The sequence below is a fragment of the Triturus cristatus genome, chromosome 11 (genome assembly GCF_964204655.1).
Source record: "Triturus cristatus chromosome 11, aTriCri1.1, whole genome shotgun sequence".
NCBI lineage: Eukaryota > Metazoa > Chordata > Amphibia > Caudata > Salamandridae > Triturus > Triturus cristatus.
The window spans coordinates 52,209,901-52,232,776 of record NC_140594.1 but is presented as its reverse complement, the minus strand read 5'-3'; the positions used below and the strand labels follow the sequence as shown (position 1 = coordinate 52,232,776).

The 22,876-nt window shown below is 50.5% G+C and overlaps 1 protein-coding gene across 1 annotated transcript in view; it reads left to right on the top strand.

The window, feature by feature from the left end:
• The window catches only part of UFD1 (ubiquitin recognition factor in ER associated degradation 1), a 76,260-nt gene that overhangs the window by 5,360 nt on the left and 48,024 nt on the right, over window positions 1–22,876 (top strand). The window contains exons 3-7 of the mRNA XM_085633663.1: window positions 1,476–1,508; window positions 9,617–9,738; window positions 10,885–11,015; window positions 11,189–11,261; window positions 12,924–12,992. Of these exons, the coding sequence (XP_085489789.1) occupies window positions 1,476–1,508; window positions 9,617–9,738; window positions 10,885–11,015; window positions 11,189–11,261; window positions 12,924–12,992 (428 nt within the window). The remainder of the gene's footprint in view (window positions 1–1,475; window positions 1,509–9,616; window positions 9,739–10,884; window positions 11,016–11,188; window positions 11,262–12,923; window positions 12,993–22,876) is intronic.

Sequence of the window (22,876 nt, the reverse complement as noted above, 5' to 3'; positions counted from 1 at the left end):
ATATGTGGGACCTACCCTCCACACTCGTTAACTACTTTCCAAGGAGCCTTTCTACCCTCCTGAAACCTTAACCTGTCACTGGCTCAAAGCACCAGGCTGGGCTGGCCTTTCCTCTCATGTGCAGTACATGTGTTCCAAGAACTGTAAGAATGGAGGCCATCCAGTCATACCGTATAGTAAGATCAGGTAGGTCATTCGATAGAACAGTAGGTTAACGCCCCTGATACTGAGATCTCTGAGTACCCGAAATGTCTCAATTTCAAATGTTAGCAGGGTCGGTTCAGCATTTCTGCAGGGCTCAACAAAATGTCTGCTAATAATATGTATGTATATGCCATGTAAGGTTTGAACCAATGTAAATATAACGGGGACAAGAAAATATGTACAGATCTGCTTTAAAATGTTAATAAAAACGATTGGTTTAAAAAATGAAATACCTGCCAGTGATTTGGCCAATACCATTGTCTCTTCTTTGACCCAATGGCGAAATGTTGACTAGCAGTTTTAATATAGTTTTTCTTTACAAACTGCATCCAATGAGGCTCGGGTGCCTGAATAGAAGATATTGTGTATCAAGATTTCATTGGGTTTACCCCTCTGACTGTGGTTCCACTTTAAACAAGAAAGGTTCCATCCCTGTCCATAAAGTAATTTAGGATGTGAGGGCTTGTTCAATGCCTTACTGTCCATTGAACAGGGACAGCAAGAATCTGGCAGTCAGAGAGAAGGGCCTGGTGCACTGAGCGCAGTCCTAGCGGGAGATCTAAATGCTCTACCAGTTTATGTATGGGCAGTGGGTGCTGATGCTGGATGCTAAAGGACACTCACAACAGTGTCCTTTGGGTGTACCAGTCCTCATGGCCTTATACCACAGAGCTGATTGACATCAGTCATGATTTCCATTGGCGCGTGCACCCACAGGCCCAGGGTCACCTGTTGGACCCACAGGCTGATACAGTAGGGATTGCGCATTGGGATTTAGAGTCAGGACCCTACCAAGGATTATAAAACCCTGCATTGGTACGGCCTAAAGACCCAGTTTAAGTATTCTGTTAAAGAAGTAAAACATTTGTGGAGAGGTAGGGCTTTCATGGGCTCACTATTGATTCCGGGCAGATTGTAAAAGATTGCCCTACCTATAAAGCTTTAGGAGAGCCTTACACTGTTTGCCATGAAACAGTCTCACAGCGTGAAGCTCAGAGGTTCTTAATCTGAACCTGGGGCCTTTTTTTTAATGTGTTGCTGGATTTGATATTCATCGAATTCTGTGGCATCTACACAACGTTCTGCACTTGTCAGTTTAGCGGGGCGCTTGGTCCGGGAGCAAGGTTATCTGTTCTCCTTGATATGATTTGTTTTACATTTGTAATAATAATGAAGAGCTGGGGTCAGAGCACACCACCGACCCACTGCAGGATGTAGCGCGTGATGTTTGCTAGTTACTTAATGTTGTCTTTTTTTCTTTTTTTCTGTAGTAATTATGCCACCATCAGCCTTGGATCAGCTCAGTAAGTATATGCAACTAAAACCCATAAGAAGCTGAGTTTGAAAGCTTACTAGCTGGCACCCTAGAAAAAGCTTCCTTCTGTTTCTGCTTGCTTTATTTGTAGGCTAGATTTGTCTATTCAGTCTCTAGTGGCTGCTGGGACGTTTCTGCCAGTCCTCAGCAGGATATCACCAAGTGGTCAACCACGTTAGTAGTCTGTCCTGACCCTTAACCGTATATTTGGGATGTAAACCAAGTTGTGTTTTAATTCCATTTGGTGCCTGTTTTATAATTTGCTTGTGCATTGCACACCTGGGAAGATTGTAGGGTGACTGTGTGGACATGTGTCGTTTGCTGATCAGTCTAAACAGCACCGGTCTTCCTACAGCCTGATTTTCCTTCTTATATAGAAATGTCATACCCATGGCAGTGATTCTCATTACTCTTCACTAGGGTTCCTGATTGGATTTAGCACTTGCCCATGAACAACTCATTACAGAATTTGGTTCCCAATAAATCACTGCATGCTCTGAGATTGTTTATGCATGGTCAGACGGAACTGGGAGACAGACATTGGCTGTGTTATGGGAGGAGGATGTGCAGTGTGTATAAATCATGGAAAACCCAATCACTTACAAGTGAAGCCTGGTGGAAGTACCCTTGCCATCAATGGAACATCATCGGGTTCTGTTGGCATAATTGCAACATCAAATGGTGTCCTACATGGGTCCAAGTCTCTGTACTATTGATGGATTTTCTCATGTTACAATCTTCAGTGAACCCCCAATTAACTACAATTGAAAAAGTAACGTATGACCGAAAGATGTATTGTTGATGCATTTGAAGAACTGGCTCCTTTGGCTAGGGTTTTCCCATGGAGGCAGGCCTTTGCTCCTCCTCTTTCTGTATTCATTATTTAGTTCCACTTCCAGCTTACGCCAACGAGCCTTCACCAATCTCTTGAGTCCCATTCCTTCCACAAGCACCTCAATACGGCACAACCTACCCCGGGTCCACCCTTCCTTCCTCCAACATAGACGTCGGTTTTTTTGGCACCCCTGCAGCGAAGCTGACCAAGGAAGGATAGACAGAAGTGGAACTAGAGCCACTGGTAGGTGCCGCAATGAGCAGGCAGCCAATTAGTAAGGTCTGACTATATCAAAATGAAAGAGGGTTTAAAAGGAGGAAAGCGGGGGGCGTGGCCAAGATGGCGGGGTGAGCGGACGCTTCCTCCCGTAGCTCCTCCGGCCCGGCCAAGCTAGAGCCCTTTTCTTATGCTTTTCTCCCCCCGCTGAGGCTCAGCGCGGGAGAGGAGCGTGGCGGAGCATCAGGGGTGCACATTGGTGCTGTTTTGGTTCGGATCGCCTCGGGGGAACCCCCCCAAAAGTTCGATCGAGACCAAGGACCGACGACGGCGAGCCCGAGGGGCGGAGCGCATTGGAGAGCTGTCCGGGCGCCTCGGCTGGGCCTGGTGCTGAAAGTTGCGATCTGGAGGGGATCTGGCCCGCCGTTCGACGGTGACTGAAGGAGCCTTGCGGGAAGGGACCCGACGGTGTGGAAGGCTTGGGACGGATGCCCCGGCACTCAGACTGGTGACGGCGACGCCCCGCACTGCGGAGGCCCTAACCCCTAGCCGAGGTACAGCGGACTCCCTGATGGGGTTGGACCATCTAGGCCCCTGTGCGTGACAGACGGGGGCCGGTGGTGGAACTTATTTACTGTGGGGTGCCTCGGGGGGCCCGGTGGTGTCGTCGGGCCTGGTCGTTTTGGCCTGCTCCGCCCGGCCGCCATTTTGTCCCCGAAGGAGCAGTGGTGGCAGCCTTCGCCGGAGTCCTGGCTGCTGGATGCAAGCGACCCCCGCTGCTGCTGGGCTGATTACCGGAGGGATGTGCTGATGAGACCCCTCTGCTGCGGCCCCCTTGGTTGTTTCACACAAGCTCTTGCGGCTGACGGTGACCGGACTGGGCCGCCATTTTGTCACCTGTGACGCAGCGACCTCACTTGTGGGGGATACCCAGGTCGGGTGCTAGCCGGCGGCTGAGCATCCCTGGAGTGCCTGGATCGGTGCCCGACTGCGGAGCTAGCGATGTTTGGAAGAGGAGGCCCGAAGAAAGGGGACCGTACCCTGCCGGACATGCTTGGCAGGGCCCAGCACTTGTGGGACAGGACGCAGCCCTCGCCGGGGCCCTCCCGGGCTCCGGCGGATGTGACTGGAGGGGAGCCACCCGTCACGAGGGCCTTTATGGAGGAACTGTTCAGCTCCCTCAGGGAGGACTTCCAGACACTGAAGCAGGAGGTGGCCAGCGAGGTCCGAGAAGTACGCAGGGAGGTGGAGGGCCTTGGCGAGCGTGTGGAAGCGGCGGAGACGGAGGGCCAACAGCGAGCGGAGGAGATAGTCCACCTCCAGCAGGACGTTCTTCGCCTCCGGGAACAGTGTGTGGAGCTCCAGGCCCACTCCGAGGACCTTGAGAACAGATCTCGGAGGAACAACATCCGAGTGCGTGGCGTGCCGACTGCGGACGAGGGGTCCGATCTGGGGAGCTACTTGCGGGCCCTGTTCCGAGAGATCCTGGGGGAAGCTGCGGACTTTCCCATCAGCATTGACAGGGCGCACAGGGTTGGCCGGCAGCGCCAGTCATCGGCACCTCCACCGGACATTCTGGCCTTCCTGCCCGACTTTCAACTAAAGGAACGCTTCATGGCTGAAGCCCGCAGGAAACAGCCCCTGACTTTCCGGGATCGGCCGGTGGCGCTTTACCAGGACCTCTCCGCCATCACTCTGCAGAAACGCAGGTCCTTTAGGATTGCCACTGACTTTTTACGCGAGCATGAGACGCCGTACTCTTGGGGTCACCCCTTCCGCCTGATTTTTCGGTGGAATGGAGTGCTACACCAGCTACGCTCCTTGCAAGACATTTGTGGTGTCCTGGGGCTCACGGCGGCGGAGGAGGAGGGAGCTACGCCGTCGTGGAGGTCCTCGGAGAGACGGAACCGGCGGAGGTCAACGAGGCGGCGCTCAGCGACCAGTGTGGGGCGCCCGGACTCCCCTACCATCAGAGCGGACATGGCCGACGCCCTGAGGGTGGCGGCCGGGGACTCGACCGGCTCCTCTAGCGTGGCCTTGACGGCCTAACACACACTCCGGGGGGAGATGTCTTTAGCTTCTTGACAAGCTTGGTACGGGGCGGGGGGGTTGGGGGGGAACGGTTGGGGGTGAGTGGCTGGACGTCCACTTTGCTCTTTTCTACGGACTTGCCCGTTTTGGGGCTTGACTGAGACTATGGGGTGTTTGAGTTTGTGGGTGGCTAGTTGCCAGGGTTGGGTTTTGGGTGGGGGAGGGGGTTTTTTTGGGGTTGGGAAGGTCCCGTCCGATGTTGTCTATGCCCGCTTTGTTTTGGCTTGTCCTGCGCTGTGGCCCCGCGCGCCCCACCCGCTGATTCCCTGCCCATTGCATGGCGCTCCCGACCCCCGCGAGGAATGCCGGGCCTAAAGGTAGTGACCCTTAATGTTCAGGGTCTGAACAACCCGGTGAAGCGCAGAGCGATCCTGTCGCTGCTGGAGGGGACGCAGGCGGACATTTGCCTTTTGCAGGAGACACACTTATTGCCCCGAGATTGCCATAGGATGCGCTCTGCTAAGTTCCCTACCCAGTTCTTTTCCTCGGCAGCGAACAAGACGGCGGGGGTAGCCATTCTCCTAGCGAGCTCCTTTCGGGGGGAGGTGTTGCATAAGTGTGCTGAACAGAAGGGGAGGCTCCTTGCGTATCGCATGCGCCTGGGAGGCATAGCATTTACGGTCGGGTCCGTTTATAGCCCAAACGATCACCAAGAGCGCTTCCTAGATTCCGCGCTGGTGGATGTCACTGCTTCCCCCGACCGCCACATTATCTTGGGGGGAGACCTCAACATTGTCTTTGACTCTGCGACGGACAGATCGGCGCAGCGCTTCCCGCAGACGGGGGAACTGTCCCAGGCTGGGAGGGCCCGGATTGCGGAAATGGATCTGCACGACCTCTGGCGCTCCATGCACCCCACGGATAGGGACTACTCTTACTTCTCGCACGCACACCGAACCTACTCACGGCTGGACTACCTCCTGGTGAGTGGACCGATGCGTGCCGCTGCCACGGCGGCGGACATCGGGGTCCTGACCCTGTCTGACCACTCCCCAGTCACCGGCGTTTTCCAGTGGCCGGCGGCCTCCCCCTCTCGGGGGGTGTGGCGCCTCCGGGATACCCTTCTACACAAAAAGTCGGTGGTGCAACGCATCGGGGAGGTCATACAGGACTATCTCACCCACAATAGCAACACTGACACCTCGCAGGCGACACAGTGGGCGGCATTGAAGGCCGTCCTCCGGGGGGAATTCATCTCTATCTCGGCAGCTGAGAATAGGGAGCGGCAACTGAAGAGGGATGAGCTGACAGCTCAAGTCCGGGAGCTTGAGCAGGTCCACCGCCGTACGGGGGCGCCAAGGGTGTGGAGGCAGTTGAAGGCAGCGAGGAAGCTCCTGTCGGCTCTGGATCTTGACAGGGCGGAGTATGCCGCCCTACGCTTGAAACATGCCTACTACACTGGGGGGGACAGATGTGGCAAGCTCCTAGCACACCGGCTCCGGGTCACGCAACAGCGCAGCGTTGTGAAAGAATTGGTGGGCGCGGACGGGGGGGTTGTCTCCGGGGACGCGGAGGTAGCGGAGTCTTTCCGCGGCTTCTACGAGGCGCTGTATGCTGAGGAGCCCTCCTCGCCACGGGATGCCGACGGCTATTTGGAGTCGGTGACCCTCCCGGTACTGAATCCGGCTCAGGCTGACCACCTGGAGCGGGACATCCATGTTGAGGAAGTGATTTCAGCTATCGCGCGGCTGAAACATGGCAAGGCCCCGGGCCCGGACGGGTACACGTCGCTATTTTACAAGACTTTTTGCACGGCCGTGGCCCCTGTCCTTACTCGGCTATTTAACTCTTTCTCCGAACCCGGAGCCATCCCTCCGGACCTCCTGAGGGCGACGGTCGCGGTAATCCCGAAACCTGGGAAGGACCGGGCCCTCTGCGGCTCGTACCGACCCATCTCGCTTTTAAATGTCGACCTCAAGCTGTACACGGGGATTCTCGCGTCCAGGCTGAGTCCACACCTCCCCGACCTGGTGGAGGCGGACCAGGCTGGTTTTGTGCCAGGCAGACAGACGGTTGACAACACCAAGAGGGTGACGCATGTTCTGGAGAAGGCCTCAAGGATCTCGGGGGAGCGGATGTTGCTGTCCGTGGATGCGGAGAAGGCCTTCGACAGAGTTCACTGGCCGTATCTTGAGCTGGTCCTCAAGAAACTGGGAATCGGCGATAAGTTCCGCACCATGGTCTTTAACTGCTATAAGCATCCTTCAGCGTCGGTGCGGGTCAACGGGTGTAGCTCCGGTGGCTTTGCCATCGAGCGCGGCACGCGGCAGGGCTGCCCTCTTTCGCCGCTCTTGTTTGCCCTCTACATGGAGCCGTTTGCTCAGAGGATTCGTAATAATCCGGATGCCGTCGGGGTCCGGATGGGCCAGTACGTCCACACCGTCAGTCTCTACGCGGATGATGTCCTGCTGACTTTGGACGACCCTAGGAGGTCGCTGCCTGCTTGCCTCCGAGAGCTGGACGCCTTTGCGGGGGTGGCCGGCTTCAAAATGAATATGAGCAAGTCGATGGCATTAGACGTGTCCCTGGCTGTGGAAACCAGGAGGGATCTTCAGCGGCTCTTCCCCATGCAGTGGTCCTCGTCCACGGTGCCGTATCTGGGGATTCTGCTGGCGCCTACATTATCGGGGATGGTTACGGCCAATTATGCCTCCCTCAGCAGGAAGATCAAGGACGAGCTTGGCCGCTGGAACAAAGGCCTGCTGTCCTGGCTGGGGCGAATCGCGGCGGTCAAGATGACGGTGTTGCCCCAGATACTATATCTTTTCCGGGCCCTTCCGCTCCAACCCCCGGCGGGCTGGATACGACAAATGCAGGCTGACATCTCCCGCTTTGTCTGGCAGGGCCGCAGGCCACGCATGAAGAGGGTCCTCTCCACGCTTGCTCTGGAAGCGGGGGGTCTCGGCATTCCGGACCTCCGTAAGTATTTTCAGGCGGCACAGCTCCGCTATCTGGTGGAGTGGAGCAGGTGGGAGTCCGACAAACATTGGCTCTTCCAAGACCAGGCAGTGGCGGGCCGCACCTTACAAGAGGTTCCATTCCTGCGCCGCGCGCATCGCCCCCCTAATCTTTACGCTTCCTTTGTTACGCGGGTCCCCCTGCGGGTGTGGGACGCGGTCTGTGAGGCCCGGGGCCTTACCACCTTCCCTTCGCCGCTCACGCCCATTGCGGGCAACCCGGACTTCTCCCCAGGGATGGAGCCGGGGGTTTTCTCGCACTGGGTGCGGGCGGGCTGCAGGGCACTCTTCCAGATCTATGGCCCGGAAGGAGTGGTTCCTTTTCAGCAACTCCGCCAGGAGTTCGGCCTGACGGAGCTGGACAGATTGCGCTACATGCAAGTTCGGCATTGGGCCCTCCAGCCCCAGGTGCGTGCCACCGCCGCCCGTCCAATTACACCGTATGAGAGGTGGTTGGCTACTCGGACCTCCGACGCTAAACTGATCACCGATCTGTACAAATACCTACAACCCCCGCCGTTTCACTATGACAACCCGGGGAGGGAGCGTTGGCACAGGGAATTGGGTAGGACACTCAGCCACAAGGAATGGGACAAAATTGCGTATCGGGCGCGGCACTCTGCATACCACACCGGCCTTACGGAGACCTTTACTAAGGTATCCACATACTGGTACTACACCCCGGAGAGACTGTATAAAATGCATAAACACACTGACAGGGGGTGCTGGCGGAGCTGCGGGCAGGAAGGTACCCTTACACACATTCTTTGGGATTGCCCAGTGCTGACCGCCTACTGGAAGGAAGTCTTGGACGAGGTGGATAAGCACTTTGGGATAGAGCTACCGCGACTCCCGGCGTATGTCCTGTTGGGCCTCCCCAATGACCTAATGTACCCACTGAAGTCCCGTAGGGGTAGGCAGATCGCAATCGCGCTGGGGTCTGCGGTTCAGAACATCCTAATCCACTGGCGCACAACCACCGTCCCCTCCATCACCGGTTGGTTGCATAGGCTCTGGCATGTGCTGGGGATGGAGAAGCTGTCGCTTACGGTTGCGGGGGAGATAGACCAATTTGAAGAGCTGTGGCAACCCTTTCTAGCGCTGCTGTCCACTGAATTCCGGGAGCTCACCTGCCCGAAGTATCTTCGGCTGCTCAGGCTGACGCCGCCGGTGACCCCGGCGGACTAGCTTACATGTGAAACGGGGACCCCCCGGGGAGGGGGGGGGGGTGCGGGGCTTCCTGGTTAGGATTACTCTGATGCGGGACCATAGGACGGGGGGGGGGGGGGGGAGTGTTGTTGTTTCGTTACTGGGAGGATGGGGGGTGGGGGATTGTGTTCTATTGAGGTGTTGATGGGGGGGTTTTTATTGTTTAGATTTGGGGTGTCGGATACGCGTGCGGGGATTCCACAGCTTGTATTTCTAGCCTTCATTTACTGTGTTTTTTCCCCCTGACCCACCGCGCTACCTATTGCCAACCCTCTGGAGTTGCACCCTTTTTCTTTGACTGTATTCCATGTATCCTGCCCTCCTATCCCCCTCCCCCATGGTTTGTTTTGTCTTAATAAAAAACGTTTTAAACTTAAAAGGAGGAAATCAACAAGGACATGGGAGATAGCAAAAGGAACAAGCAGAAGATGACACCATGCTTTGGGGGAGAAGGATAGAGATCATACGTTCGGTGGCCAGGGGAGAATTTGTTCAGGGAAATTTAAATAAAAAATGACACCATGGAATAGCCAAATGGCACAATCGTTGCTTAGACTTAAGCATCTCAGTTTTTAAGTGCTGCATGTGTACTAAGGCAATTTTAACAGCCGGAGATTGACTCAACAGCATTAGACCCACTGTATGCGTTTGAAAGTCCTACAAATTAGAGTTCTGTAGCTTGCCACAGATCACCCGCCCATATGTACATTTCTCCAGGCCATCTCACAGGAGTCTTTTCTATTTATTGTGCTACCTTTAATGATATCACTGCATTTTGTTGTCCTCCAGGTCGACTTAACATAACCTACCCAATGTTGTTCAAGTTGACCAATAAGAATTCAGACAGAACAACACACTGTGGTGTGCTCGAGTTTGTGGCTGACGAGGGCATCTGTTACCTTCCACATTGGGTAAGTGCACAACTGGGTGAACAACTTCAGGTATAAAATAATTTTCCTTTTAGCAAGGAACCCTTGACTAAAACATTTCTGTTAGTGCAGCGCAAGAGCAACAACCAGATGTTCTGTGAAGAAAAGATAGTTAAGTGCATAGAATTTTGTCCAGAAGGATACTTTGTTTCAAAATAAATTACTATATTCCCCGAAAAATTCTGAAATGGACACCAGGCAGGCATGAATTTGCAGAAATGAAGACATTCCCTGAGAAAGAACCATCCACTGGGATTTGTCTTATTTTTCTGCCAGCATAGTGTGTGTGTGTGTGTGTGTGTGTGTGTGTGTGTGTCTGTGTATCAAAGGAAGGCACTGCAATGTCTTCTAAGGACAGGATACTAGAAACCACAGAACCACTGGTGTTCTAGTTGAAGGTGCACAAGTCCCATCATTTTGAGCACCTGTGCTGGATAAGCATGTGACACCTGTGGCGATTTGTAGCATTTGTTGGTAAGTAAAAAGAGGAACCGAGTGAGCCCAGCTTCAATTGGTTTCAGTTGGTGTTTCAGGCCAGGTAATGAAGCCATTCATGGGCAATACAAGTCTTCAAGGAAACTAAGTCCTGTCTTGGATGATTTGCATATGACTGGGTCCAAACTGGGGTGGTGTGGTGAACAAAAGACCATCCTTGTGACTGGGGGGTGAATATTTGCATTGTCCAGCGTTCCGTTCATCAATTGTTTCTTTTGCATATGTCGCCCTAAGTGGGATGGGTATGCCCAGACGTGGGTCCCTTGCTCACTACACCACTTGATTCAAGCTAGCCTGGCTGATGAGGGGTGATGCCCTGAAACCGGTCCCAGGAGGCTTGTTTCCGATCCAGGGAGGACCTGGCTTGGCAGTTCGGGCTGGACTGCTCCCACAAGGAACAGGGTCAAGACTGATTTGCATATGGCTGGCTCCAAACTGGGGTGGGGTGGTGAGCAGAAGAATGATGGATTAAACCCAGATCCTTGTGACTGGGGGTGAATGTTTGTATTGTCCAGCATTCCGTCCATCAATTGTTTCTTTTGGATACTGAAGGGACAGCTTTTCTTTTCAGTATCTGCTTTTTGCTTACAGATGCCAATGTCTATCTTTAAATCACACCCTTTGTTTCTTCAGATGATGCAGAACTTACTCCTAGAAGAAGGCGGTTTGGTGCAGGTGGACAGTGTTAATCTTCAAGTGGCCACATACTCCAAATTTCAGCCACAGAGCCCAGATTTCTTGGACATCACTAACCCCAAAGCAGTGTATCCTTTCCGCAATGGTCCGAGTCCTCTTGGTTTGGAGGGAAGGGGTAGTGTTCACTGTCCATCCATGTTCTAGTCGACGCCAGAGGTCGGTGATCCTTCCAGCGCGTGCATGTCTCGTTGGATGCATATTGTCAAAACAAGAGTGTCTTTCATCTTAACTCTGCCCTAAGATTGGAAAACGCCTTACGGAACTTTGCCTGTCTGACCAAGGGAGATGTGATCGCCATTAACTACAATGAAAAGGTAGGGATGCTGATTCAGTGATTTCAGGGAAGGGGTGGCAGGGAGAGCGCACTTATGGAATACAGAAATATCAAGCTGTCCTAGGTCAGGTGTGAATAATGCATCCGTCCTGTTGTTTTCATTCTGCTACTTTAAGACCAGTACTTCTCTTGGGAAATCAAAACTACAAGGGAAAAAAACTGCTTTGGCAAAGCCAGTAGGTCTGACATTGCCAATTATTAAAGTAGTTCCTAGCACCGTGTGTGGATGTGCTCCAATTGAAAGAGCAGAATCCCGACACTCACAACGAAGATAGTTGATATCCGAAGTGGATTAGCCCGCTGCCTCATGCTATATGCTGTAGTGGGTGAAAGAAATGTGTGAATGACACTACAACAGACCAATTGATAAAGAGGGCTGGCTGAAAGCCCTTGAACTAGGTATATTATATAGTTTTAGTAAAATCTGTAGGTCTTGCTGAATGCCAGACTTACAAAGGCTACATAAACCCTTTGTGCATGACACTGGATAACTTGAGAACTTTCTATGAAAAAAGATGCACAGCACATATTACATCAAAGGACGCCTGAGAAAGCGGAGGAACATACTACCAAACGTTGCAAATAATGCCAAAAATAAGATGCCAGAAGAGTTTACTTTGGAATTTTACAAGGTCATTTTTTGTGTTTCGTGAATGATGGGGTGCTTATAAGCAAGTTGTGATCAAGCTGGAAAAACTCTATTAATTATCTATTGCTGTGTGGTACTGAGTACATGTTGGGTAAAGACCTCTTTTCTGTTCAAAAGTTTGGGAGCAACAGAATATGCAGAGTTGTAGTATACTGTCCGGGATGGGGAGCTGTCCAGTTGTGGGTTCAAACCTCATTGTGCTCGACAGTTTCAAGTTGTACGGATAAAGCCCAACAAGGCCGAACATGCCTGGTTTGCTTATATTGCCATCCAGAGTAGTTATCACTTTTTGGGGGCACAGCTCAGACTGTTTGCCTTGTAGATGAAGGGACAATTAAGTTAAATATAGAGGAATGGAATGCACTAGTTATTGCCAGTGGTACTTATTAGTCAAGAATTTCCACCCATCTTGGGCTTTGAATCTCATACTGATTGTCTCTCTTTTTTCCTTGTCCTTGAGGGTTTCCTTTGGCTCTGCTGCTCCTTTTTATATTCTCCCTGAAGTTCAACCAGTACTCTGATTTCCCCTTTCTCTTCCAGCCCCTATGGTGTTTCCAAGCTTTATAACTGCTTTCCTTTTTCTAATCGCTGAGGATTTCTGACACTCCACTGGTGCCTTCATTTTGCACTTTCCTGCGGCTCCTTTCCTTTTGCAGTCCTCTGGGTTATCCTGAGGTCCTGTTCCCACTCTCCTTTTCCCAGCCCCTGGGGCTTTACTGATCTCTTCCTTTCCTGACCCCTAAATCTTCCTGAGCCTCTGCCATGCTCTGCCTTCTTTTGGCCCCTGTGGTTCGCAAAGGCTCTGCTGATACTTTGTTTTCTAATCCCTAACTTTTTGTTAAGCTAGGCTGCAATCTTTCTTTGGAACTACTGAGGAGTCCTAAGTGTTGACCTGGCCCCTTTGAAGCCCCACATCCCTGCTTCTACCTTCCTTCTACTGTGAGATCCTGGCATCTTAGATACATATGTCTGTGTTTTCTGCTTTTATTGCAGATCTATGAGCTGCGTGTTATGGAGACTAAGCCCGACAAAGCCGTATCCATCATCGAGTGCGACATGAACGTAAGTTTAACTTGACCTTTGGGACTATATTGGCTATGGTGCTGAAAGGATTGTTCAAGTCTCTTGATATACCTGTTCTGCTTCTTCTCTCTACCTGCACAAGTTTTTCCTCCATTTTCTACCCCCAGAGATACCACCACTCAGAGTACTGTACAGTACTAGCTCCAGTCCTGGTCTATAACATTATTGCTTCCACTCTGCCTCTGCCATTTCTGCCTCCACCATCACTCTCTCCTCCACAGTACTACCCCCACTCGCTGTCTGTACTGTCTTCAGTCTCAGCCCATCCTTAGCAGTACTGCCTCAACTCCATGTTTGTACAGGTACTGCTGCCTGTACTTTTTAGTGTAAGCAGTACACTGCCACCCTCTACCAGCACTTCCTCCACTACGTACCTGCAGGTTGAGTAGTATCCCAAGGACTAGTGTTAGCGCCAGGATGTCAGTCTGGTTAACCTACACTTCTGGACACGGCAGGCTGAGCACTTCCAGGCAAGAATTATGTAGTGCCTGTGAGAAAGTGCCATCTTTCTTGCATGGTATGCCCCCACTTTTTGCTGAATGTACTTTGACTGAGTGTGCCCTAGGCTCCTGCCAATCAGCTGCCCAGAGCCTATGTTCCTTCCCTAAAAACCGTGCTGAAACCTAAAACCCAAATTGGCTAACCCTGGCCACAAGTCAGTCCCTGGTAAATGGTACACTAGGTACCCAGGGCCTTGTGACCAGGGAAGGCCTCTAAGGGCTGCTGCACTTATTGTGCCACCCTTAGAGGCCCTGTACCCTGACACAAACACACTGTCCTTGCAGGCTGGGTGTCTGGGTATAGAACAAAACAGAGAGTCGACATGGCACACATCCCTGTGTGCCATGCCCCCCTATGCCAGTGGTGTGGGTACAGGCGCATGAGCCCTGTGCCCCTACAGTACCCAGGTCCATTCCTGAGTACTGTAAGTGCAGTGCAGCCATTTAAGAGTATATGGTGCTGGGAGCTTGTCAACACGAACTCCACAGCACCATGATGGCTCCACTGAAGACTTAGAAGTTTGGTATCAAACTTCTCAGCACATTAAACCCGCACTGATGCCAGTGCAGGATTTGATGTACAATGCACGACAGAGGGCATCTTAGAGATGCCCCCTGAACCTAACCTACAATCCACGTCTAGTCTGAGGGGCTGCCTAGGCTGCCACACAGCAGACATGTTGCTGGACCCCTGGGTAGAGAGCCATCCGCTCTCCTGGGCCTTCAACAATGCACCTCCTGGGCGAGGTGCTAGGTCTCCTCCCCCAAGATGGGCAGGGGAAGCTTCAAATGCATGCCGCCTTTGTGAGCTTCTCCAGGCCACTTGCTGTACTCCGCAACTGGCCCCTACCGGTTTTAAACCCCCACTCTGGCGGGAAGACAGGCCGGAAACCCCAAGTAAGGACGGGGGGTGTGCCAGCCTCTGCCAGCTTCTGCCAACCCTACCCCTCAGGTGGGGGAGGCGATGTGAAGCACATCTCCGGGCCCTCGCCATCTTGAAGATGGGGAGCCCTACCCCATCAGGACTAGGCCACTGCCCCCCTCTCACAGGAGAGTGGCAGGATAGGGGGTGTACCCACCCCAGGACAGGGACCCAGTGGTCCCTGCCCTTTACCTACCTTTAACGCCCCTAAATTTAGTATTTAGGGGCACCCTGAACCTTTCTTCCTCAGATCCAGATGACGAAACAGCAAGGAAGATCAAGAAGAAAGAAGACCTGCCGTGCAGCTGCTAACAAGAGGAAGACCCCAACTGCTTTGGCCCCAGCCCTATCGGCCTGTCGACCCTCGAACCTGCTCCTGCTAAATCCTGGCATCTCCCGTGGCCAGCAACCTCACAAACCCCGGAGGACCTGGCTACCTGGTGACTCTGAGCATCTGGAACTCCCACGAGCAGTGGCACTGCTCAAAGCAAGTAACAGACCCCTGGCATCAGCGAGGAACCGCAAACCCTGCACACTCTGCACCCGCCAAGCCTGGCCTGTGCTGGAGTGGACCAAGACCCCGAGGACGTCCCCCCGGCGATTGTGAACCAGAATCCGTCACCCAAGGACCCACCTCGACGCTCCTGACGACGCCTGGAGCCTCAGAACCAGGGACCCCCCCCTCAACCGCGATCAACAGAGGGTAAGATTTCCCGACACCAAAAGGCACCCATTCACCCGACACCCTGCGGCCACCTGTGCCCAGCTCCTGGGTACCTACCTATCCTCCAACTACCCAACTTACTTCTCGAAGTGGTGGTCGCACCTGAAGATTCTTCGCCCCTGAGCTTGCAGCCTTTGTTCGTTCTTGATATTCTCCATTGCAATCCATTGAGCACCCAACAGCTCAAAAGCACCCTGCACCCAGCCGCCCGAGTGGCCCTGGCTGTGCAACCTCTGCTCTTACCTACTTCCCCTTTTTCCCTGAGCAAGTGACCAGGAGCCCAGCTCCCACAGCCACGTGGCCTGCTAGCCAGCAGCCACCAACCAAGGGACCCCTGCCTTCCATAGGATAACATTGGGCCTAACTCACTCTGCACCTGGCTGCCCCTGTACCGCTGAGGGTGTAACAACTGTACTTACCTGACCCTGGGAGACCCCTGAGTCTATGCCCAGAACCTTAACTCTGCCAGTCGAGTACTTACCCAAAAGCCGATAACTCACTTTTCTTCCATAGGGTAACATTGACTGGTTTCACTTGAAAATTCTTGTATGGAGTTTCTAAACTTTAAAATATTCGCCTAAAATCAACCGAGTAACGAAAACAGAAATACTCAGCTGCTATTAGGAGAGATCCCAGTGCTGGATTAAACCCAGATCAGTTGACTGGGGGTGAGTGTTTGATTTGCTCAAATGCTCCGTCCATCATCCCCTTTGGTATCGCTTTGTTCGCTCTAAGTTGGCAGGGTATGCCCAGACGTGGGTCCCTTGCTCACTTTGCCACTGGATTCAAGATAGCCTGGCTGACGAGGGTTATGAACCCGAAACCGGTCCCAGGATGCTTGTTTCTGGTCCAGGGAAGACATGGCTTGGCAGTTCGGGCTGGACTGTTCCCATGAGGCACAGGGTCAGACTGATTTGCATATGGCCATGTCTGAACTGGGGTGGTGGAGTGAGCTAAAGAATGATGATGGATTAAACCCAGATCAGTTGACTGGGGGTGAGTGTTTGATTTGCTCAAATGCTCCGTCCATCATCTCCTTTGGTATCGCTTGGATCTTGGTTCCCAGCACTGACCCTGATAAGTAATTACAACCTTACTTACCGCTAACTCAATTTTCTTCCATAGGAAACCATTGACTGTTTTTCTGTGAAATTTCTTCTAAGTGTCAATTTTTGCAAAAATACAAATATTCTTTAAAAATCGCACCAACTGTGAAAACGTAATTACTTACCTGCTTTAAATAGATGCCCCAGTACTGAGCCTAGGAGCCCAGCACTGGGTTACAAAAGTAACGAGAACATACTTTACCGGTAACCTGAACTTTCTCCCATAGGAAACCATTGACTGTTTTTCTGTGAAATTTCTTCTAAGTGTCGATTTTGCAAACTTACAAATATTCATTAAAAATTGCCTGTATTACCTAAACGCAGTCTATCAACTGCTTACAGGTGGTATACTAGTGCTGGATCCAGGATCCAACACTGAACCCGAAAAAGTCACCATAGCCCCACCTAACTGCAAAGTGAATTTCCTCCCATAGTATAACATTGGTAATTTGTTTAGAAAAAGTTTCGAAGTGACAACTTTTAAAATACCAAAATATTGCTTAAAAATCACAACAGTAACTAAAACGTATTTACTCACTTGTTTCCAAGAATTGCCCCAGGACTGAATCTAGGATCCAGTTCTGGATTTAGAGAAGTAATCCTGAAAGTAATCAATTGCATTTAACTTAAAATTCCTATTGAGCTCAATGTATTATTGTGTTTGAAATTGTGTTGCCTATTGCAACAAACTGTAACTATTGCATTCAAAAGTCAATTGCCTATTGCAAAGTATTTAACTAAAGCATCTCATTCTGAGAAAGTATATTTTAATACCTATTGTTGGTTCTAAAATAAAACAACCATATATTTTTTGTATAAACCATTGGCCTAGATCAGTTATTGAGTGTGTGAGACCATTTGCTGACAGAGTGTACAACAAATGCTTTACACTGTCCTCTGATACTGCCTTACTGGTCGACCAAGCTACCACCTTAGAGAGTAAGGTTATATCTAACTTTAGCCTCTGCCAAACCTCTGGGGACTGTGGACTCTGTGCACACTGTACCTATTTGGGAACAGTATATACAGAGCCACTTTCCTACAGTGCCTTTGTACACTGCCTAAGACTGCTTACCCAGTACCCAAACCTGAGCAAGCCAAGAGTCTCGAGTTCTATGCAAATGCAAACTGCGATTTGGACTTCGGAACAAAATAGACCAAATATCCGACCACCGTTTCTGAAAATAGCCAAGAATTAGGGTGCCGGCATGAATAATATGTTTTTATGCACCGAGAATTTCCCCGTTTTTGCATGCAACGGTTCTTTGTGGCAACTTTAAGCAGCATGGGGCAGATCGTCAGCAGCTTCAGTTGGTGTTCGAGCACACCAGACAAAATTTAAACACGTAATGCCCCCTCTGCTGTACTGTGCTGTGATGCTGGGACAGACTGCTCTAGAATCTTTCAGATTCTGATAGGAAACTTTGAATTTGTATGTGAAATTCTATCCTTTGTTCTGCTGCCAGCTTCAGAGGTATGGGAGCCCCATATGACCAATCTTTATCCTCCCACCAATCAACCACAAGGCTATGCAGCCATGTTTAAATGGGAGTCAGTATCCAAACTTGCAGGAGCTGTTTCATTCCATCTGCTGAAGGCTGCCAGAGTAGATAGGGCTGCAGCACTGAAAAATTGCCCTTCGCTGCACTCCCTCCACTCTCAACCTCATCACCTCAACAGAACCTTATCTGGCTGTTTTCCATATTTCAGTGTTCAAAGGGGGTTTCACTGGTTGCTTTGCCAGATGCCTCGTTTTTGACAAGTGAATTTTGATTGGTGCCCATCAGGGGGTTGTATGATTGGAGAGGCAACATTCCTGAGGCAGAGCCGTTTTCCAGTCCGCAAAGACAGCACCTGGTGTAAGATGATCCCTCTTCCCTGTGGGCACTAAAAGTAACATCTCTGATAAATTGGAGGCCAGCATGTTACAAACAATACCACAAAATAAGCTTATATATGCTTATTCTGCAAGGTGGCATCACATTTGGCAGTAACATTATCACATGTCTATATTACCAGTCCCTCTGCTTGCCCGCACTAATATCAGTGGTACAGCTGGTGTCTCCTGGATGTAACACTCCAGGTGAGGCTTCCAGACCTGGGCACAGTACCCCAGAGGTCTCCCCATGAACAGGACACAATACACTAGAGGCGAGCTCCAGAAAATAACCCAGCTCTCTGACTTGTAACCTTCAGTACAGAACACCATATAACTGGGCTGCCTCCTGAATGAGACACAGTATGCCAGAGCTTACCTCTAAATGTAGTAATAATACTCCAGGTGGGGCATTGAGAGCTGAATATAGTGCTCGAGATGGGACATGAAGTACATGATACCACACACAAGATTTACCTTTTTGGACCATATACAACAACCCAAAAAGGGTCACGGTCCACCAGATGTGACCTCTCAAGTTATGATCTGTACTCCACAAGCATTGAGAACTAGACACACAATATTCAGGGTGGCCCATTATGATCTGGATAAACTATACCATATTAACTATTATGATGTTGCACAATGTACAGCTGTAACCCACCCACATTCCTTTTGTTGTTCCAGCAGCTTTGGCATATTTATTACCCCCATGCATACTCTACAATATCAATAGTAAAATTAGGACAAAAGCTGGGTCACAAAAGGCTAACTGCCTTTCACTTTTCCCAAGTGTGTGAGGAATGTGCCTCTGCAATAAAAGAGTACAGACCCCGAAGAAGGGTGAAAGGCTTTTAAGACTCTTTCATCTCTCAGAGAATGTCTTAAACCTTGAAATGCAAGACCTGGGTGAGGCCTTCTGGACTCTGAATCTCCAGCCCATCAGTGTGTCAGGGACACCATCTTGGTGCAGGTGTGCATCCACATGTGGGACTGCCAGACCTGCGACGAATCAGAGGAGGCCCTGCGACACAAGCAGGGCCGATCGCTGGCTTGCCAACTGGGCTGTGAGGTATACCACAAGATGGTGGTTGCTGGGGCTGCCTAGCTTTCTCGCGGGCAGCACTAGCAGCGGGAAAGAGATGTCTCTGGACATCGCATACCAGGCATTAGCGAACACCTCTGGTGATGCCTGAACTGATACGGAATCTTCTGACTGCAACTATTTTTTGTGTGCCTAAGACTGCATAGATTTCTTGCGGTGGCAGCCGGGAGCACCAGGCAGAAACAGGAGGCTAGAGGGGGAGCCACACGCAATTTGAATTGGACTGGCTTCTAGGGATTGGGGACCCATGGAGGCTGGAGGGTTTGTGATTCTCAGGCTCCTTCGAGGGAGAGCATTCACACTCTGGGCCCCTGCTCATCATTAGGAACCCACGCAGTGGGGTCAGGGGACCTTCCTCAGTGTTAAAGAATTAAACTCCAGTGGATGCATTGGGGGGTTATCAGGGGAATCTCTTGAAGTCCTCGTCCGGGGCGTGGCCTGTGGAACCCTGTCCAGAGAATATAGCTAGAGACTAACAGAGAGCAACAAGTTTCTGGAGCCCTTGTTGGTGGGGGACCTGCGTTCAGGTGTGCTGGCCCCACCTGCCCCAGCAGCCCTTGGCAAAGAAGCAAAAGAGGACGAGTGCTGTTCATGCTGGCAAGCAGCTGTTGAAAGAAGGTAGAGATCCCAAAGATAGCCAAATAATAAAGCCGCTCCCTGGGCCCCTGCTGGACTGAGTATGCACCGCTGTGGCGTGAAGCGGAACGCCCACCACAGAAAAGGCAAAACATAGATGTGATGAGTGGGAAGGGGAAGAAAGAAACCTCCACTATAGACCTGGTTAAAAACAAAGCAGAAGCAGAAGGCACCTGCATGAACAAGAGGACCACCCCAGGGTCAAGCCCAGAGTGAGGTATGGAACCCTAGCCTGAACCTGATCAGGGCATCATCAAAGACCTCTTGCTGCAGGCCTTCTTTTAGGTCAAAGATGACATCCCATCTGTCAAAACGGACATAAAAACATGCGTCACTACATCGTCGACCTGGACAGCCGAGTGAATGACATGGAGAAAGGTCTTCATGAACAAGTGGACGGTTGTGACTACCTACAATAGTGCATGGTCTCTCTCGAATCACAAGATCTCATCATCCATGAAAAGTATGAGGACCTCAAGAAATCATCATGTCAAAACAACATTTGCATACGTGGGGAAACCTTGGGAGATACCAAGTAGTGACTTCTAAAGTTACGCCCAAGATCTGTTTGAAGCGATTCTAGAAAGGGTGGTCCAGGAACTGGTCAAACTGGACAGAACCCCCACGCTCCCCAAAGGCAGGAAATGAGAACCAAGAAAAAAAGGTTTATGCTGTTCCTACAAAATGAGAGCGAACCTGACCAGAATGGTTCAAAGACCTGCTACCAATAAGAGCGCCTAACCGGAGACATAACCTCAGCCCAGCGCCTTATTGATTGTTTTTACTTAAGGTAGGAGACCCAGTGATTTAAAGTTGTCGTCTCTGGTACTCCGAACCCTATTTTAAACTCACCTACAAACACTGGTTTATCTACACTCAGTAGGCTCCCTCACCCCCACGGCACCAAATGGCTGTTGGAAAAGATCTCCGCTAAAGTGCGCCTACTATAGGGAGCCCGTCGTGTATTGCACCGCCGACCCGACGAGGAGCAGCCCGATGATGAACATGACACCCTACTGGGTGTGTGAGGGCATTATAATCCAATACAATGGATTCCCAACTTTGAACCATTCTGGTCAGGTTGGCTTCTGTTCTTTTCATCTGACTCTCATTTTGTAGGAACAGTATAACCCTTTTTTTCTTGACTTTCCTCTGGGCATTTATGCTGGACCTTCTCAAAAGCCCCTTGTCCCTCCTTTGTTAACAGGAAATCAGAGCCCCCACGCCCGGTGGATGTTTTGACTTGGATCCAGTTTTATGGGGATGCCGTTATGGATCGAGTAAGAGAATGTGGCCCTATCACCTTCAGTAGATCATTGCTCCAACTGTTCCAAGACCTGTCCTCTATCACTTTGGCAAGGCTTCGGTCTTTCTATGGGAAGCACCTTTGCTCCTAGTATAGCATGTCTATACATGAGCCATTTTGGAAACCAACATATTTGGAATGCTAACCCATACACTATTAACATCTGTAAGTGGTATCGCTATATCGATGACATTCTTATGGTATGGCGAGGCGATACCCAGAGCCTTTCTAACTTCAGTCTGTGGATCAATGATCTTAACCCTCATTTACGATTCACCGTCAACAAAGACAGAGAAACCATCCCGTTTTTGGACATCAACATCATTGCTAAAGATGGCACTCTGTGTAGCTCGCTATATACGAAACCGACTGACAGGAACAGCCTGTTGAGATTCGACAGTGCCCATCCGCGATCTCTCAGGGAAAATCTCCCGGTAGGACAATTCCTACGCATACGTAGAAATTGTTCTGAAATTCGAGACTACAAAAAAGAGGCAAAGACACTCACTAACAAACTGAAACAAAGGAACTATCCAACTAAAATAATCGAACAGGCTAATAAAAGAGCACGGAATACTCCCAGAGAGGCCCTGCTCGAGACTCAAGAAAGACAACAACCTCAAAATATGATCTGTGTTACCACTTTCAACTCGTCCTCCAACGATGTTAAAAAGATCATAAATAAAAGGTGGTCCATTCTCACCTCCAACAAACTTTCATTGAACAAACCCATGTTCTCCTTTAAAAAGAACCGTAGTCTGAGAGATACCCTGATCCATACAGACTCTTATGGAAGTGTGGGTCACGTTCAAACAACACTATGGGATACGCCCCCAGTGACTGGACATTACCCTTGCGGGTCCTGTGTGGCTTGTGAATTCACTAGAGCTAGCAAAACACTTGAACTCGGCCTCAACACCCCCTGGGAGCAACGATCTCATACCAACTGCAACTCTGAAGGGGTCATCTACCTCATAAAATGTCCATGTGACTTGACCTACATAGGCATGACCAGCCGAAAAATAAAAATTCGGATATGCGAGCATAGAAGTACCATCAGACGCATGGTCACAGCTACTAGACTCACCACACACTTTGTCGAGAAACATCATAAAGACACTGATATACGATGGACAGTCATTGAGAAGATCAAGGGCACCAGGAACCTACAGAAAAGACTCCTAGAGAGAGAACAACGGTGGGTGTATCGTCTGGGAACACATGAAACAGGATTAAATGACTCTATACCGTGGAGTCAACTAAATAAATAAATCAACCCCTTGGATCCTCCACCTGTTGACATTGAGCAACAGACACTCCGTCTGAACTACTTATTCACACTACTGACATTGTACATCCCCGCTTCTAAACCACTTAGATGCTGGTTGGGTTTTGGTTGTCACCAGTATGACAACATATTCTATCATAGAGTCACTTCAGCACTCAAGCAAGATGTCTTCCACTAGATTAATAATGGGCATTATTGAACCAACCATTCATCCCCCGCCTCTCAACCTCTGTATTCTAATTATACACCAATGTCGAACCATACGCAGACTACTATCGATCAACGAACGAATGACTATTACCATTTTTTTAGTCTTCACGTCTGGGCATTGCTGGCTATTTACGTTTTATCAGCGGCGTTTCTTAATATCCGGTTCTATTTAACCTATGTCCCATCCGCT